This window comes from Macrobrachium rosenbergii, chromosome 39 (genome assembly GCF_040412425.1).
Source record: "Macrobrachium rosenbergii isolate ZJJX-2024 chromosome 39, ASM4041242v1, whole genome shotgun sequence".
In the NCBI taxonomy this organism is placed as follows: Eukaryota; Metazoa; Arthropoda; class Malacostraca; order Decapoda; family Palaemonidae; genus Macrobrachium; species Macrobrachium rosenbergii.
The window spans coordinates 6,738,874-6,757,810 of NC_089779.1; the positions used below are offsets into that span (position 1 = coordinate 6,738,874).

General features: G+C 38.3%; 1 protein-coding gene across 7 annotated transcripts in view; it reads left to right on the plus strand.

The window, feature by feature from the left end:
* The window catches only part of Hr3 (Hormone receptor 3), a 405,294-nt gene extending 386,430 nt beyond the window's left edge, over positions 1-18,864 (plus strand). For 5 of the 7 annotated variants that reach the window (XM_067082394.1, XM_067082392.1, XM_067082393.1 and 2 more), the window contains exons 3-11: positions 3,023-3,185; positions 4,405-4,601; positions 6,864-7,373; positions 10,123-10,277; positions 11,600-11,732; positions 11,852-12,079; positions 15,006-15,159; positions 15,325-15,444; positions 16,316-18,864. In XM_067082394.1, the coding sequence (XP_066938495.1) occupies positions 3,023-3,185; positions 4,405-4,601; positions 6,864-7,373; positions 10,123-10,277; positions 11,600-11,732; positions 11,852-12,079; positions 15,006-15,159; positions 15,325-15,430 (1,646 nt within the window). In that variant the 3' untranslated portion in view covers positions 15,431-15,444; positions 16,316-18,864. The remainder of the gene's footprint in view (positions 1-3,022; positions 3,186-4,404; positions 4,602-6,863; positions 7,374-10,122; positions 10,278-11,599; positions 11,733-11,851; positions 12,080-15,005; positions 15,160-15,324; positions 15,445-16,315) is intronic. The other 2 variants (XM_067082395.1, XM_067082391.1) reach the window with 1 other exon arrangement.
* The last annotated feature ends 73 nt before the right edge of the window (positions 18,865-18,937 follow it).

Below are 18,937 nucleotides of genomic sequence, written 5' to 3' on the forward strand. Positions count from 1 at the left end.
CATTTACTTGAAAACGAAATAATATTCAACTGAATCCAGTCAGAATGCAAAGCGAACTGAACTGGATCCATTAAACTATTAATCTAAAAGCAACTGGAATGAAAATTAAGTGTCACAAGTGTTTCTGTTTTCTTATTCTTATATACACATTTTTCCAGATGAACGATTATCGAAATACTTCTCTTAGCTTTCGATAGCTCCTGTTATCTCATCAAGAAAGTCCTGTGAATATCGGAAATATAAACAAGTTTTACGCAATGGGTCTTTTCCTCCTATTGTCAGTTGGAACCTGAGGTTCGTCGACATTAAATCAATAATAGTAATAATAACAAAAAAAAGTTAAGTATACCTTAGTTTAACCAGACCACTGAGCTGATTAACAGCTCTCCTAGGGCTGGCCCGAAGGATGAGACTTATTTTACGTGGCTAAGAACCAGTTGGTTACCTAGCAACGGGACCTACAGCTTATTGTGGAATCCGAACCACGTTATAGCGAGAAATGAATTTCTGTCACCAGAAGTAAATTCCTCTAATTCTTCATTGGCCGGCCGGAGACTCGAACTCGGGACTAGCACAGTGCTAGCCGAGAACTCTACCGACCCGTCCAACGAGGAACTATAACAACAAAAAGCCTGCTGACTTCTCTTGTGTGCTGAAAACCCCACAACATTGACCACATTTCGGCTTGCAATGACTTCACGGTAGAATTCGCTAATGCAGGCAATTTGGACCATTTAGCGACTGTTTTAGCGAGCAGTAAATCGGACCGAGGCATCTTTGCCTCGTTGATTCCTGCGTCTTGCATCCTCAGGAGGCGACAGGAATTTAAACGCATGTTTTGTTTTGACGTTTCTCGTGTTTATCTATTGCGGTCCCGACGCTACTCTTAGGAAAGTCGATGCAATTCTGCTGCTTAGTTTCATCGCTGAGATTTTTGTCCTCGCAGAAAAAAGATATTTGTCTCTTGCATTTTTCAGGTACATAGTACGAGCTTATTTTGAGAAAAAGGACGATATTGGGTACTAAGATTATTATAGGTATGTGCGACAATTTTAGAGGATGAACTGGCCGCTAAAAATGAAGTACTTGACAAAGTATGCGTATAATTCTTAGTACTTGTCTGAGAGAGAGAGAGAGAGAGAGAGAGAGAGAGAGAGAGAGAGTCATAAAAATTGTATCCGTAATTCTAGTGAAGTGTGTGCTGAAGTATTCAACGTCAGCTTGAAGTATTATGAAAATAATCTTTCCCAAGAAATTCAGTTGTAAATTTGTGTATGATGGAAAAGACTGACATATTATCTATCTCACAGTTCCAGTTTTACCACCATAACTCCGGGAAGCTTTTAAACTTTTCACAGTTCTAAATTGAAGTTAAGAACTTGCAGCTGAAATGAAAGGAAAAGAAAAATACAAATCTGAGAAAGAAATCCATGTTTACGCTTTGAATGCCTTGCAAGGGAAGCGGATGTTGATAAACACTGTTCTTATTATTGTTGTAGCTGCAAATTGAGTTTCACTTAGTGTTCCTCTATAGTCCTTTTGTGTGTGTGTGTGTGTGTGTTAAGGACACCCAAAATTTGTCGACTAGCGTAATACGTTTGAGGAAATATGATGTCGGGATTTGATATGAAGAAATGCCGGGGGAACCTTTTTGCCCTACTCTTTAGAAATATTATTGTGAATATAATCCAAGATAGAATATACAATTTAGGCCGAAAGCCAAGCGCTGGGACCTATGAGGTCATTCAGCGCTGAAAAGAAAGTTGAGAGTAGGAGGTTTGAAAGGTGTCACAGGAGGAAAACCTCGCAGTTGCACTATTAAACATTGTTTGAACAGGGTGGAAAGTAAGAAGGAAGAGAGAATATGAATGGAGGTACAGTAAACAGAATGAAAGGGGTTGCAGCTAGGGGCTGAAGGGACGCTGTAAAGAACCTTAGGCAATGCCTACAGTGCACCGCGTGAGGTGCACTGACGTCACAATCTTGAGTTAGAGGCTCAAAGGGGATCCTCTTGGGTGCTGGTGATGAGAGGTGAAGGCGCGAGTCTTTGATCGCACACCGTAAACAGTATAGCTCGACGGAGCCATAGAAGTGGTATTAAATACCGTTTTGGAATGATTGTAATGTGATTTTTTTTTATTCTAAATAGAATCATTTTAACCGCTGGCAGTCGTTGGAGTGAGGACGATTTTGACGACTTTTATCGTAATGGTGATGTTTCAGAGACCGACATGTCAATAATTCTGCTCTAATTGTTAGCCATTGAGCAGTTTTCATAAATATAAAGAGCTGTTTTCTCCGTCTGTTATTATTATTATTATTATTATTATTATTATTATTATTATTATTATTATTATTATTCAAATGACTTCATCTCTGTTTTATTATGCATGGAATGGTATAATTATTTTTTCTAAATTTATGATTCAGTGATCAGTCCAAAGATATGCAGGAAAGTAAGGACATTAAAAAGTTTGTCATAAATTTTGCCCATTCATTTAATCACTGACTTCTTAAAGGGCTTTTTATCCTGCTCTAATACCATTTGTTCTTGTATTTTCTTGTATTTCAAATAACTCCATATATCACTTTAAGTGAACCTCATTGTTCCCTGATTGGACATGTGTATGTATGTTGTGATTTTCCAAAACAGTTAGGTGTTAGTTTTCATAACTCTTACCAGCAGTCATTACATTGATAGTGTGACTGAACCCTGGATTTCTTTTTTCTCTTGATAAAGAATTTGGTGGTGTATTAATTTTATTTATCTTGCCTCGTTATTAATTTTACTAATGGCATGTAGACGTATAAATAAGAAGGAATGTATATGTAAGTGATGATAATAATTATATTTCAAATAAATCTATCCTGGGGTAAGGTTTTCTTCCACTAGTCTACACGTCACTTCAGAACCTACCACACAGTTTCTAGTTAGGACCCCCCAAAATAGGTCTCTCGTACTTAAACCCTGTGACTGGCCCTAACCCATACAGCGTAATAAAAGTCTGCCTCTCCTTTCCAGCGGTGAAATTCGGGCGCATGAGCAAAAAGCAACGGGAAAAAGTGGAGGACGAGGTCCGGTACCACAAGTCGCAGATGCGAAGTATGCCCGGCGAGGAGACCTCTCCGGACTCGTCCATATACGAACCTCCAACGCCCACTTCCTCCAATATATACCCACACATGTAAGTCACTGATACGCGTGTGTGTGTTACGCTCTAGAATTCTCGTTTTGCTTCTGTGTTTCGTGGATTTCATATGGCCTCTGTTTTCCGAGCCTCTTATCTTCCTCTCTGTTTATCCGTTCTAATCTCATCCTCGCTACTTTCTACTTTGCTATCCTCTTCTTTTCATCGCTGCTTTTCTGTCCTCTACTTTTCCTCACTACTTTTCTGTCGTATTCTTATCCTCACTGCTTCTGCGTCCTCTTCCTTCCCTCACTACTTTTGTGTCCTCTTCTTTTCCTCACTACTTTTCTTTCCTCTTCTTATCCTCACTGCTTCTGCGTCCTCTTCCTTCCCTCACTACTTTTGTGTCTTCCTCTTCTCCTCGCTACTTCTCTGTCCTCTTCTTTTCATCGCTACTTTTCTATCCTATTCCCATCCTCACTACTTTTCTTTCCTCTTCTTATCCTCACTACTTCTCTCTTCATCTTTTCTCTCTTCGTCTTTTCCATTCTACTTTTCTATATTCTTTTCTCCACTACTTTTCTGTCCTCTTCTTTTAGTCACTACTTTTCTGTCCTCATCTGTTCCTCACTACTTTTCTGTCCTCTTCTTCTTCTCACTTCTTTTCTGTCCACTTCTTAACCTCACTGCTTCTTCGTCCTCTTCTTTCCATACTACTTTTCTGTAGTCTTCTTTTCCTCACTACTTTTCTGTCCTCTTGTCTTCGCCGCTTTTCTGTCCCTCTTTTCTTCTTGTTTTCAAGCCATGGCCAGATAAGAGTATTAAGCAGCCCATCCTATCAGCCTGTAGATTATCAATAACCTGAGGATTATCAATAAAAGGGCATTATCCCATTTTGTTGAGTTTTGATGTCAGATCTTACAGGTATCATTTTTCAATTCCTAATTTTGAAAGAAAAAGAAATGGATAACAAATCGTTTCCTGTCTTCCCATGTAAATTTCGGTTGAATGTTGATAGATATCAAGTAAAATTAAAATCTGACTTTTTTATTTTATATATATATGTATATATTATACATGTATATGCATGTATGTATTTATGGAATGTGTGGATATGTGATGTAATCAATATGCACTAGAGAGTAAAGCCCTTAATAGTCAAGAATCCAGTGTAAATAACCCGCCAGTCAACTACCCATCTCCGTCATGCATATTACTTGCCGACACCCCGATGCCCACACAAGCAGCGACCACTAAGAGCCATTGCCTCCCTCAGGTACAGCACGTATGTGCCAGCGGACATCACCCCATTCTCGACCACTGGTTACACGTACACTCCCCAAACCTCCACGCCGAATATTCCCATTGAGATCACCTCCGATTACGTCATCGACTCCACCACCATCGACGTCCGCCAGACGTCGATAGAGCAACTTCCGGATTCTGGGGCCATGTCACCGGTTGACTCATCTGGTAAGAGCCTCTACAGAGGGACTGTGTGAAGTCTTTCAGTCTCTCATTCTCTCTCTCTCTGTCTCTACCAACTCGTTTTATTTATATATGCATTTAATACCAGTCTGGTCAGACGGTTTTCGAAAGGTACGCTCAGATGAAAGGTAAGGTAGACGACTCGTTCGAACTGTGTTTAGCGACATTCGATACTTGCATTGAAATAGGGGGTACATTCTGAAAATTGTTTACTGTTTGGAATCACACAACTATGGCAATCTATATTTCGGTTAGTTGTGTAAGTGTTGATGCTTGACAGTTTCGATGGTGTGAAGTGAGTTGTCAGACATATCAAAGTCTTAATCGTTAGGGAAACTCAGTTGAAAGTATCATTTTTCATTCGAAGAGGCAGAGGAAAGTTTATAACTCAGTTCCTCTCTCTCTCTCTCTCTCTCTCTCTCTCTCTCTCTCTCTCTCTCTCTCTCTCTCTCTCTCTCTCTCTCTCTCTTGATGCACTTGTAGATTCAGTGAATCAGGCAGCTGACATGAGAAATTCCTTGCAGTTTAAATTATTTCTTTCCTGAAGCTGTCTTGTAATTTTGTACGATAGGTATTTGAAAGTCATTTCCAAACCATGAAGTGGAACGAGGTACTTGCGGCCAGAGGTAAAAAAAGTAAACAATTCTACACTGACCTAAGACAAATAAAGCAAAATAAGTCGTACGTATGGTTTTTTGTTCTAAACATAGAGATGTACAAAGTTAGAGAGGAACCTAGTTTGGAATCAAAATACCCCCTTTCTGGTATATCTTTATAAGAGATTGTTCACTGGAATATCAAACACGTATCGTATGAGTTAAGGTAAGTTCTTCATACGGTACCCTCTTGTGTATACCTTGTACAGATAAACCACACAAGAGCGCTCTGTCTTCACTGTCTCTCTTGGAAACTCCCGTCCGTAGCCTTTTTTGACTTCCAGATCTCAGTTTCCTGTATTTTCCTATGACTGGGTGCACCTCTCTCTAGTGTCTTACTGCTAGAATAATTTAGAAGGACACGGATGAAGCATTTCAGCACCTTACATCTGAACAAGTTTCACTTTTCCTATCTCAGTCACAAGCTTATGGAACTTTCGTATAGTTCTCAGAATGACAAGTTCCATAATCTTTCTTTGTCTCAACCACTGTTTTCAGGCACTTTTAGTTGTTAGTAGCAGGGCTGTTTTAAAGTGCAAACAGCACAAAAGATCTAAGGGTTAGAGGAACCAGATTGCTGAAGGATTTTAGTTCCAAGACTTCACCGAACTGTAGATTGAAAAGGCACGACCAACTTTAACGATAGAATTACTACATAAACATTAAAAAATATGGGCTTTATTTTGCTTGTAGGGGTTCAGAATAGTGAAATGGTTATTTTGAGAAAGAATTATTAATAATCTGAGTCTCGAACTGAGATAATCATGCCCCAGTTTTAATTAACAGACGCAAGATCTGCACACAGTAATCACAGAAAGGATGTTTTGCCAATGTTCATGATTATTGAATCGTCTATTTTTAGAAATTCATGATTAAGATCTAAAGTAGCTCATTGCTTATGAATACAATCTGTTGTACTGTACTAAATGAACAAAACACTTACACAAGAAAATTAAGGGTTAAACCATTGAAAAATATGTCATTTGCCCAGACTGCTTGTCCGAATCTTTCTTGAGACTGATCTAGAGACTAGGTTACAAAGTTCCACATGTAGAAAGGAGATCTTGGAATTGTGTGTGTATTTTTCTTATTTCTATATGGTCGTAACATGTAGATACTGAATAAAAAGCCAAGCAGTTTGGTCAACACTAGATGTAATATAGGTCAATGTTTATCTTAACTTTAGATTATAAGTACTTCCTTAATTATATAGGAGCCCCGTGCAAGCAGAAAACAGTATGGACTAGGGTGGCCTCAAGTACAGTAAGAAATTACATATTTTATGTCCATGTTTGATGTATGAAGTGTCATATGTTATGTGGAAATAATTTTATCATGATGCAAACTTAACTGACAAAGGCTTTTGAAATATAAATACAGTAGTGTACTTATTTTGAAGCTATTTGTAAACCGGCCAAAATGACTTGACAATACTGAAGGAAGACTTGAGAGAACAGAGATGCAATTGATCTCTTTTCTTCTTCTCCTTATTCTTCTCACTGCATGCACGGTGCTTGTGGGCAGGTTACCCCCTCCCCCCTCACAAAAATGCCTTGGGGTCGTCACTAATGCTCTGGTGTTGGGTCCTCAGGTAAAGGCGGTTTCGGGCACAGAGGAGCTAGCTCAGGTGGAGGAGGAGGAGCAAGCGAAATGCCAGGTGGTGGTCAGATGCGAGGTGCTGGTCCTGGCGGAGGAGGAGGAGGAGGAGGAGGAGGTGGTGGTGGTGGGGGTGGTGGAGGAGAAGCTGGCGGAGGTGGTGGAGGTGAGAGGGGAGGTGGAGATCTAATGACTGACGACATTTTCATCAAAGAAGAAGAGGTCGATTGCTTCGATCTGGACACCTTACAGACCACACGCATTAGTGACCGTGGTTGTCCGAACAGTTTGTCAGATAAAAACTTTACTACCGTAGACAGCACGACGTACCTGCCTCCCGAGCCCACCTCTCCGCCCCTAAGTCAGCCTCAGCTTCCTCAGCAACAACAGCAACAACAACAGCAGCAGCAAATACAGCAACAGCAGCAGCAGCAACTACAACAACAACAGCATACGCCTGTTGCAGGTGCCACAGTTATACCTGAAGAAGAAAACCCACCTCCTCGTAAGCATCGCTCTTTTTCAGTTGCACGAACCACCTTTTTTTGTTGTTCCTAGGATAACGTGACCCCTTTGTTGGTAGTGAGGTCATCTGAAGCTTTTCTTTGGCTACTGTAGTGATTGAGGTCTGCACTGTGTAAATGCGTGCTCAGATAAGTAGCAAATTCCCGAAGAGAATAAAGAAACTTTGTAAAATTAGTAATTAGTGTCCTATTTTTATATTTTACCCAATAAAGCAGTAAATTTTTAACGTTAATTCACCACGTGAGGGTGGAATGGATTTCTTTCTGTTTGAGTAAAATTGCACCTGAACTCGACGGATGGCTGTACCTATGAGATAGAATAGTCTTAACCTTTTTGCTAGGCAATTAACTCAGTCTTCTTCTAATCAGCAGGGAATCAACTCCCACTTGGGAGGATAGATGTCTTCCCCTTGTTTTATTTCGAGGTATTTAGTAGGAAATGGACCCAGAAAATATTTTGCCATTTTCGCCGTTGCAAAACAATGAAATGAGTTCAGCGGATTCTAAATTGGATTCAGATTTCTCAGTTTGAATTGATTTTGTACATAAAACTGGCATCACAAGGAGAGGGCAATTAACGCAGAATGTGCCCAGTTTGTTATTTTTTATAAAAAAACAAATAAAGGAAATAACATCTGATCCTATTTTTGTCAGTTGTTATCAAAGTTCTTGATGTTTCACGCTTTTAAATTGGGTGAAGATTTTTTTTTATGGAGAGAGACTGTAAAAGTTTTTTTTTTTTTTTTTACGAAAAAAGAGGCTGCTCTCGCTGGGATGTTATGATCCGGATGCTTTACTTTTAAAAAAGTAAAATCTTTTGGAATTTGCTACTTTTCTTAGTAAGCATATTGATCTACCTGGGGCAGCGCAGACTCTATATAAGGAACTAATTGTTGCATGGTAGAATTTACTAATAATAGTAAGCGGTAATTATATTTCTATTGCTTTGTCATTCATTGCTTTGAAAATCATAGAGCACGACTTTGAAGCAGTGCTGCCAGGTAAGTTGTTGAGACTACTGCTTTTATTTCAAGCTGCTTTTTTCCCGTTGAATTTAATTAGGATGATTTTGAATTGTTTTAAGTTATTGGTTTTAACTGATAATATGCAGTATTGTCTTGCAGTAGCTACATGTAATTTTACTCATACTGTATATATATATATATATATATATATATATATATATATATATATATATATATATATATATATATATATATAATTACAATAAGAGGAGATGGTTTCAGAGGAAAAGCAGCAGGGTGGTCACTGCCACATTTGTAATTAAGTTGCTGAATCGTGAAAGAATCTCCTGCAAAAAAAATTCCACAACAGCTACACACAAGGCTCATCAGCAGTGTGTCGAAGTCCCCCCTACCCCCCAACACAAACACACACACACACACACAAACACACACACACACTGCCATTCTCCTCTATTTTGCAGGCACTCTTGTGTTATCCGGCTACTGAGGCCTTTTTTTCCAGCACTTCCTTGACTGTCTCTGTCCAGCTCTTTTGTTTTTTGTTTTCACCTCCTTTTCTTTCCTCTGAACACATCTGAATTAGACACCCTTTATACCCCATCGGACAGGCTATGCCTATCGGCAACTCGGCCCAGCAAACTGGGGTAGGCCGTGGGGCTAGCAACCTCACCCTAAAGGCGAACCCCCTCTGAAGTCATCTCTCAACGAGAAACGCGCATAGATGAAAAATTATGCTGCCTATATCATCTTGGTTTTGTTGTTCGGTAGTAAGTAGTTCTAATTATAGCTCCCCATGCTTTTTGACGTAGCTTGAGCATTTGAGCATGATTTTAACCATTCGTGTATTTGCTTCATATTCATTAAGGCTGCTGCATTTTAATACTAACGTGTGTTGTTTTTTGGGGTGAAAATAAAATCTGTGAAAGATCAGTGCTTGTTTGTAGCTCAGCTGAAGGATATGGAGAAATGAATGCATGGCGTACGTGAAAAATATACGGCATAGTGTGTGCGTCCGTGCTCATGCATATGGAATATACTGCGTTTGTTTTTTATGATGACTATTTCGGGATGTCCCGAATCTGAGGGTTGATGCTGGGGACTCAAACTGACTGCTGTTTATGGTAACTCAAATCGAAAGTTAATATAGTAACTCAAACCTGAGTTTGAGCATTGTTTGTGGGTGCCGTCACATGTATTATAATATAAGCTATCCTATTGTTTTCAGCAGAGATATGTAGACATTATTGTTTTAGTATTGTGTTAATCGAGTTCTTTTTTCCTTGGATGTTATTCAGATATGTGATAGTCTTATTTTCAGCCAATGTATTCTGAACTGAATATTTCTAGTCACTGTTTAGAATAAGCTTATTACTTTTACGTTGTATATTTCCCTCAAAAGAATAGTTTTAAAGTTGGCTGACACTTGAGGTCATTATCTGGATTATAAATAGTAAATATTACGTATGACAGAGTAAACTAATTAAATTTTATTGCATATTTTCTTCAAGTGATACGCTTATAACGGATTCTTTCTGTACAGAAAATCGGTCAGAACAAAGAGTGAGCAAATCACATCCTGCGCTGAATATCAACATCAATAGATTAATTTAAGAATGAAGTTTTACTTTGTATACTTACTTCAAGTGATAAAAGAATGCAATTTTACCCTGAACATTCACTTCAACTGATTAATTTAAGACTGACGTTCATTATGCAGACTTCAAACGATGCTAACTTAAACTAGACATGTCCACAGATCCCGTTCAGCTGGCCGAGATCTTGGCCCGCTGGGTAGCAGACGCGCACGTCAGAACGTTTCTGTATTCGTCGGAACACATCGCTGATGTGATGAGGAAGCAGTCCCTGGACATTTCCAAAGTCAATTACTACAAAAATATGGTGAGTCCACAGCAGGATAGTTTCTTGTGGTGGTTGGGGTTTCTCTTTTAAAAGTTTTGGGTGGGATTTTTTTAAGTAGATGTATTAAGTGAATAATTGTAGATTTTTTGGCGCATGTTAGTGTGGCCAGAAAAAGCGACATGGGAAAGTCGCCGTCATTTGAAATTACAACGTGATGCTCCTTATTATTCATAAAGTCGATGAATATTTCAGCCATTTTTACTCAATCAAGACAAAAAAAAAAATATTCTAGGTGGCATTTCTAATTTTCTTTTTCTTTCAATTGCTAAGATATTCTTAATTCACATGAGACCAAAATTGACTGCTGTGACCCAAGTTTTGACCTGTAGTGAGTAGTCAAATGAAAAGGCAAAATCTGCCATAGTCTACTGTAAAGTAATATTTGGATGGCTTTTTATAACAGGATCTGGGAGAGTGAATAGAGGTGTCCTCGTTTGTCATTTTTAGAACCTCAGTTATAGTTTCTTTATGCCTGTTTGCAGGCTGTCAAATATTTGATGATGCGTGACAGATACAATAAGGAAATTGCAGAGCTTTTAACATGATTAATTGTAGTTTTAATCTATATATCAGCTAAGATAGGCAAAATAGGTTAATGTTGCAATTCAGTATTGGGAAGTGCAGTATTCAATAGTCACTGCTCTGCGGCAGTGAAAATACGAAGCAAACAAGGATCTGTGATGTACCGACCGATTCCCCATGAAAGAATGAGAACTTAGGGAACGTAGATATCAGAGGTTATCCCAGTTATCTCGCTTATCTAATCGGAGTGCTTTTTCCTACTGAGACACCAAGGACCATCCCCATAGATTGGTATCAAAGAATTGCCGATATCTTATTCAGAGGAGATAGATAATGATGTGTGAAGTCTTGGACCCTCATAGCTTTATAGTTTTTGTGTTTTAAAATCAAATTCTTGAATTTTAAGAAGGATGCAGAACCCACTCGTTACTGTCAAAGTTACAAAGGGTTTCTTTCTGAAAGTCAGGCTAATTCAAGACAGAAACCAATTTCAGTAGCGTGCATTTTACACATTTTCAGTCTTATTCAGTACTAGGAAAACGTTGTATTTTTACATCACATCACCAGATATCCTTGTAATGCCATTTTACACATATTACAGTCTTGTATCTTAGTGTAATGAAAATGACATTTTTATTCCTCTTGTCCCTTCCTTTGAAAATGAGAATCATTACAGATTCCATTTTATTCATAGAAAAATTCCTTAACTCGATGAACAGAAACTCGCGTAAGGAAACTGTACTTAGTGCAATGAATCTAACCCAGTGTTAATTTTCCAGGCACATGAGGAACTGTGGTTTGATTGTGCTCAGATGTTAACGTCCGTTATCCAGCAGATCATCGAGTTCGCTAAAGCTGTTCCCGGTTTTAGGAAGTTTTCTCAAGATGACCAAATTGTCCTTCTTAAAGCAGGTAGGTACCGCAAGATTTTTGGCCAGTGATGTACAATGTTCTATATAGCATCTCAGATTTCTGTCACATGTGAAAGGTAACGCCCGAAATCTGACAACTGTATATTTTCTTTGTAACAGGAAGCTTCGAGTTAGCAATACTTCGGATGACCCGCTACTTCGATGTGAATCAGAATTGCGTTGTTTACCGTGACACTTTGCTGCCTATGGAGGCTTTTCTTAACATTACAGAAACTGTGGAAATGAAACTTGTTAACAACGTCTTTGACTTTGCCAAAACTATTGCTGAACTTAAGTTGACAGACACAGAGCTAGGCTTATACTCTGCATTTGTGCTGCTCCAAGCAGGTAAGGAGCTCAGATTTGTTGGTGGTAGTGCTGATGATGGCGCCCTGGATGGATGGGGTTGGCGTCAGTTTTGCCACCCAGTGTGTTGCTTTACCCCCAGTGTGACTGGGATCCCTGATGAATGAGACTCCATCCCTGCCCGCCGCCACAATTGTCACCCCAGACTTCTGAGACCCCCATTGACGTCATTAACTCACTTCCCGATCTCACCAGAATGAACGATCAGAGCCCCATTTCATTTTGTCCACGTCTGAAGTCATGTATCGACCATTCACTCGCTTTCATACGGTTTATCTCTGACCATAGCCCATCATATTTGTTCATTACGTTGAACGTAGACTTACGACTTGATGAACTGAAAAATGATGGAGTAATGATTGTGGCGGCAGGGTGATGGCGGCAGTCCTGGTGGTTACACCTCGGGTAAGGCTCATACTCGGTGGCCTAGCTGAGGCCTTGGTCTCTACTTCTTTTAACTACAACAAAGGCACCATTACTGTAAGTACAACTAACACGCCCACTCTATGAAACTCTGCAGGATACTGGCTCCTCATTTGCCCAAGGCCCGATATTAAGAAACGAGATTACTCTAGTCATCATTTCAAGCATATTCCCATTGGATCTTCTGAATTCATCCCCTATCAATGGAATTGCCAAATTAGGATGATTGGTGCTTGAATATAGTACTTATTATATCTTGCTCTAACGATTCATGAGCATTCATTTCACGTTCCTAAAGCCAATAAATTCCTAGCTGCTTACTTCATATCAGTATTGGTTTTTTTAAGATACCCAATTAGTTTTTATCACGTAAACAATTTATCCCACCGTTGGTGCAATCATGATCCCCTACATACTTCATGACAAGACAGACATGTGACTGAAACTCCAAGAGTCCAAGTACCTGCCAAGAGTTTCTTAGAGAAAAGCGGTTCAAATACGATCTTGAGGTCCACTGTTGCTGCCGCTTGAACATGAAGCAGAGTTTGCATTTAGAGATGTTTTTGTATGTCAGTTTCTCGTGGATTTAATATTATTTGTATTGTCATCCACAGTTTGTTTTTAATCATTTGCTTAGCACAGTCACTATTGTACTGCAAAATGTTCATTATAAACTTGGCTGACAATTACAAAAGCTTAAACACTTAGAGAGCTTGATCAGTCTGTCACAAAAGCTTTGGGACAATCTTTTTTTTTTTATTATTTATTTATTTGCTGTTTGCATTAACATTCTAGCATATAAGCACTTGCACTTCTCTTGCTTCTTCGATATAACTTCTTCAGCTCAACTTAAAAGGAATTACTATTTGCCATCACCGAGATGGTAATGACTCACCCTTAAGGAAGCCATGCTGACGGCCCAAGCTTCCGATGAATGCTAAGTTAAGACTGATATAATACTGTACATACAATGACCAGAGGATTCGAAACTTACCCTTCATGTTTTTCCATAACGTAATACTAATTCCTCTTAAGAAGGATTTTTTCACAGTTTTATTTGTGATTTTTATTTTTTTTTTTACAAATTGATCCACTTCTTTTACACCTTTGGTCACGGTCTCATTCAGCTGACATGATGAGGTTACCTGCTGCCCTGACCTTGACCTTGACGCAGTGACTTTTGATTTGTATTTGTTGTATGGTGTCTTTGATTTGTCTTTTTCCTTCCCTTCCCTCCCCTAAAGCTTCCACTAAGCTTCACCACTAATTGTTATGTGGCTTTGTATGTTGATTTGTGTAATCTTGCTGCTAGCATGACCCTGTGAATCCCAACCCAGCTTTTGCCATAGTTCGTATGTTAGTGAGATATTGCATCGTCATTCAGCATTTTTGAATGCTAACAGTGGTCCTAAATTTCATATGTGAGTTGTCTTACTTCAATGTTATCATTCTCCCTTGAATTGCTCCCAGAAATTCGTAGACGTAGATGATTAAACTGTAGTTTTGATTCTGGGTCTCTTTAACAGCGGATTGCAGTCTGTTGCTGCTATTTTAAGTTATGAATCACACCCTTGTGTTAACTGTTTCTATTTGGACTGTTCAGGAGGATCTCTAGTTATTTCCCTTCGGTTCAAGTAAATTATGTGGAGTACTGTACAGTATGTTGAAGATTCTTACCCACTCAGAACTGCTGTCATTTCTAACTGATGTTGAATCACTTTTGGAATCATGTCTTTTAAGATTTATTTTTTGTTCACATCTTACTGTATTTTGAGCTCATCATAACTACATGTCCTTGTGTCAAGAAAAATCCTGTACAGTACAGTATTAACATTTTTAAGTTTTTTATTTAAAATGCGTTTCTTTATTTATTATACTTTTGATATCACTCTTTTAGCTTCATTTGATTTACTATACTTTCGTTTGCTCTTTTGTTGTTCGCATTTGATTTTAGGAGATTGTTGCTTATTAATCACTGGACTAAGTTGATATGTCTAATTTCAAAGGAGATTTTGCCTTATTTGCTTTGATGTTTAACATTTGTCATGCAGTCATTTGAAGCATGTTTTTATTATAATTCGTCATTTTGTAGCTTTTTTTATGTGTGTCCCTTTCCTCTTAATTCAGTATCCTGTTGTGGTAACTGGCTTGTTCTTAACAATTTTTGATGCATTATATTTGCTAGTAGAGTATGTACCGTGGAAAACTTGAGAATCGGATCATTTTGATCTGGTGATAATTTTGCGAGCTGTGTGAGCATGTCTACTCCTACTAGGGGGATGTAGCTTTGAGTACATTCTAGGCTGACTTGTGTAAGAGTTCATTTCACTCCTTCGTAGGTCTGTGTCTCTATATATTGTTTTACCACATGACTACCTCATAACAATTGACTGGCCAGTAACCAATCAGGACTTCTTGTTTAGGCAAGAGGTGGAGCCACGTAACACTGTTCATGCGAAACCTTTCTTTTTTGTTTCTCTGATAGATCGACCAGGTCTGCGTGGACAGGAGGAAATCGTGAAGCTCAACGAAGCTGTAGGGCGGTCGCTGTGCCTGGAACTGGACAAAACCCACAGATATCCAGTTAAAGGAGATATCACTGTTTATGCCTTCTTGGTGGCCAAGATGCCAGCTCTCAGGTAGACAGACTTTGATTCACTGCATTTGATGAAATGACATTTGAAAGTTGGTTAGTTGGATAAGTGTGTCGAAATCTGAAGACAGTGATTGTGGACAACCGTGAAGGTCTTTAAGTCGGCGTAATTGTTTAGTAACTGAATTTTGTATTTTGTTTGGACAATCAGGGAGCTGAGCATGCTGCACCAGGAAGCTTTGAGCAAGTTCAAGAGGGCTGCACCACACCTCCAGTTTTCTGACCTACACAAGGAGATCTTCAATGTAGATTCCTGAGGTGCCTATGCTTGGTAAGGCAAAAGTTTTAACAAAACTACTTCATAAAACTTTACTTGTCTACGGATACCTCTTTTGGAAGAGAACCACGAATATTATCCGTGTAAATGTCTAGTGCACGTTCATGTGATCATTTAAATTTTAAGCTGAATTACAGTTAAAGGAAGGGTCTAATAAAAGAAACAATTCACTTGATATAAGGTCACAACTGTCTGGAATATCAAACAGAAGTAGTAATATTTGTATCGTATTTATTATGTTATATTTCGTACTGTATGCTGAAAATATGGAGATGCGCTGGGGATATTTCTGGCTTGCAAGACACTTGTAATTAGTGAAAGTTATTGTTTTGAAAACTTTGAGTTTTGGCGTATGAGCATGATGACTAGGGATTTGATTTTCAAGACTAGGAGTGAAAGAATGTCAGATATAAACAACTGACAGTGAGTCTGTCAAGTACGTCTCTCAAAATTCTTGTAGGATTTGATTTTCAAGACTAGAAATTTATGGTGGGTATGATTAACTGATAGTGAATCTCTCCATTACATTTCTCAAAATTCTTGAAGGATTTGATTTCCAAAACTAGAAATTAAAGATTGTTAGGTATGGACAACTGATAGTAAAACTGTCAGGTACATTTCTCAACATTCTTGAGATAAAGTGTAGACTTATTTGGGTGTGGTAAGGGATTCATCTCTGTCCCACAAAAAGGCTGTATTTTCAGCTGCTGTGGAGAACCGGATCTTGTGTTCAAATTCTGTATAATACCTTATGTCACGATTTTGTGACATGCCCCCTGATCTATCACTGTTTTCTTTTCTGCAGTAGCTTAGATTCAAAAGCAAATAGCCTCCGTCGTTAATGAGTCTTTTTCTCCCTTTCCAGAATACCTGATTATGATGATAAGTGCATCAGGGGAGCTGATCATTCTCCTTCTGGCCCTGTTACTCCATCACATTCTTTTCTACAAGTGAATGAATATATTGTCTGTACATTACCTTTGTGATTTGTTTGTTAGTGTTAATTGTTAGTGCAGAGGACTATGGACTCTTTAAAATACCATTATAGATGTGTTGTGAGTTTTACAGAGTCTATCATGTGTTCTGATCAGAGGATATCTGAGGTTGAGCCGACTAAGGGCTCCTCTCTCCCTTCATTGCATTCGTATGAAGCCCACAGCAGCAGCAGCAGCTGTAGATGTTGCTGTAGATGAGTAATATCATTTTTAAAGATTATCTGAAAAAATAAACACCGATGCCTTACAGTCAAGTGTTGGCAAGTGGCTTCATAGCTGAGTGTTTGTGAGTCCTCCTCAGTGAACTAGACTTAGTGAGTCTTTCTTGAGAAAAAAAAAATGTCCAAGGTTGATGATACTATACAGTTTATTTTTTAAGGAGTCATATAAAGTAAAACATCCTTGACAGTGATCCTTATCTTTGTAAACAAAAGATATTGTATACTTAAAAAGAAGATATTTAATTATTACATGAATTGTTGTATACTAGAAATCTTTATTGCCTATAGATAAAGTTATCATTCTCATCCTTATCATTATCAAAAGTTTGAAAGAACAAAATTGTCATAAATTTCATATCATCATCTTCACTTTTATTTTGTATATATATGTATATATATACAGTATATGTATATGTGATAAACAGTATATATATATATGTATAATGTGTACGTATATGTGAATGTGTATATACAGTATATACATTGAATATATGCATATGCAATATACATAACATAATGTGCGTGTGTATGTTTATGTATATATATGAATAAGGATGTAAAGTCCACTCATACATCCATAGTATTTTGGATATATATGCTGCATATGTATACATATATACTTATATACATACATATATACTTATATACATATATTTGTATATATATGTATATACAGTATATATCTATATTTAGCTTATAATTTTGTATAGTTTAATTTATTTTTTGTTCAGCTTTTCCCAGCAAACACAATATTGAAATTGTATATTGAGCCAGTTCATACTAACCTGCAAGTGATGTGGTCACGTCTTGCCCTCAAAGGCAAGAAGAAGGAAATTAGTGAAGGAATGGAACGGAGGTACAAAGAAAGAAATTGAGAGTCCAATAGTTGGTCGATATTGCTGGCAATTCAATTACATTACCAGAAAACTGCCTTGAACCTGTTTCTTGTGTGTTGTATTCATAAGTTTGTAAATAAAAAAAATGACTTTAAGCTCTTTTCACTGTGAACGAGTGAAGTAAAATGATTTCATTAAATTTCTAAAACTCCTCTATTGGGGCAAATAGGAAATCTGGTATATAATGTACTGGGCATCATCCCAAACTCTCAAAAAAAAAACTAAAAAAAAAAAATAGATAAATAAATAAGAAAAATGGCCTCACTCTCTTGGAAACGCTGTGTCGCGTCCTTTGCCCATTCCAGCCGCGCTATAGTACAAATAGGTTAGAGCCGAGGCCATCCTGCCCTGTCTTGTTTCCCGAATTCCTGCCCTGGATCCACTGGCCCGTGACCGCGTCCTCTGATGTCTTTGGACTGGTATACTTAAAGCCATTTCAGTCATTCATTCTCTCAGTCACTGTCGTGTGTTCTAAAGGTCTGTGACCCCCTTCACCAATGTTTTTTTTTTTTGTTGATGATTATGATTTTATTTTCTTTATGTGGAGTACTGAGTCCGAGATGATCAATTTGGCTTTAGGTATATTTAACCACTGACAAAAAGTGTGCAGAAAGACACAGCTTTTATTGTAGGTATTAAGGGGTGGCGGTGTCTGGAGACCCTCTAGTGCTTAGTATCTAGAGTATTGTGTGCCAAGGAGAGTTGTAGGGCTGCTGTAGGTGATCCAGAGTCCAACTGCAGGACCATCTGCAACAGCTCGCATGTCCTGAAGCCTCTCGCGTGTGGGTAGTCCCAGCCCTGTCTACTCTTTATGGCATGTGGTCACAGCCCTACTGTACAAAATCTCCAGCCATCGCCAGTGAGACTTGCTGCTTGCTGCCGATATCCAGCTATTTATTTATTCAAAGTGAATACCATCCGGGAACTGTGAAGAAGAAGAAGAAGAAGAAGACGAAAATGATGCTGTGCGTTACGAGATATTTTCGTGGAAGGACCCAGCAAGCAGCAAGTGGCAAAATCTGTATATTGTATACAGACTCTCCTATTGGTTATTGTGCATTAAACAACTCTCTCTCCCTACGGTCCTCTTTTTTTTTTTTTTTCTTCGGGGTGCGGAAAAATAACCAGCTAGGACGTCTTGTACTCACCACACATAAACACACAGGGGTTACAGTAAACTGGTATTTTGGCTAACTTGGAGTTTTATTATGCCTTTGGTGTTCATATAAGCTTTTTTTAGGTTCAAAGTTGATTATTATTATCATCCTTATTTGTCAAAACAGTAATAAAAAATTACATGTTTTCATCCTTTTCATTTTTAAACCCATGTGCTGCAATGTCACACTTTTTTTTTTTTTTTAAGTTTGAGCACTGA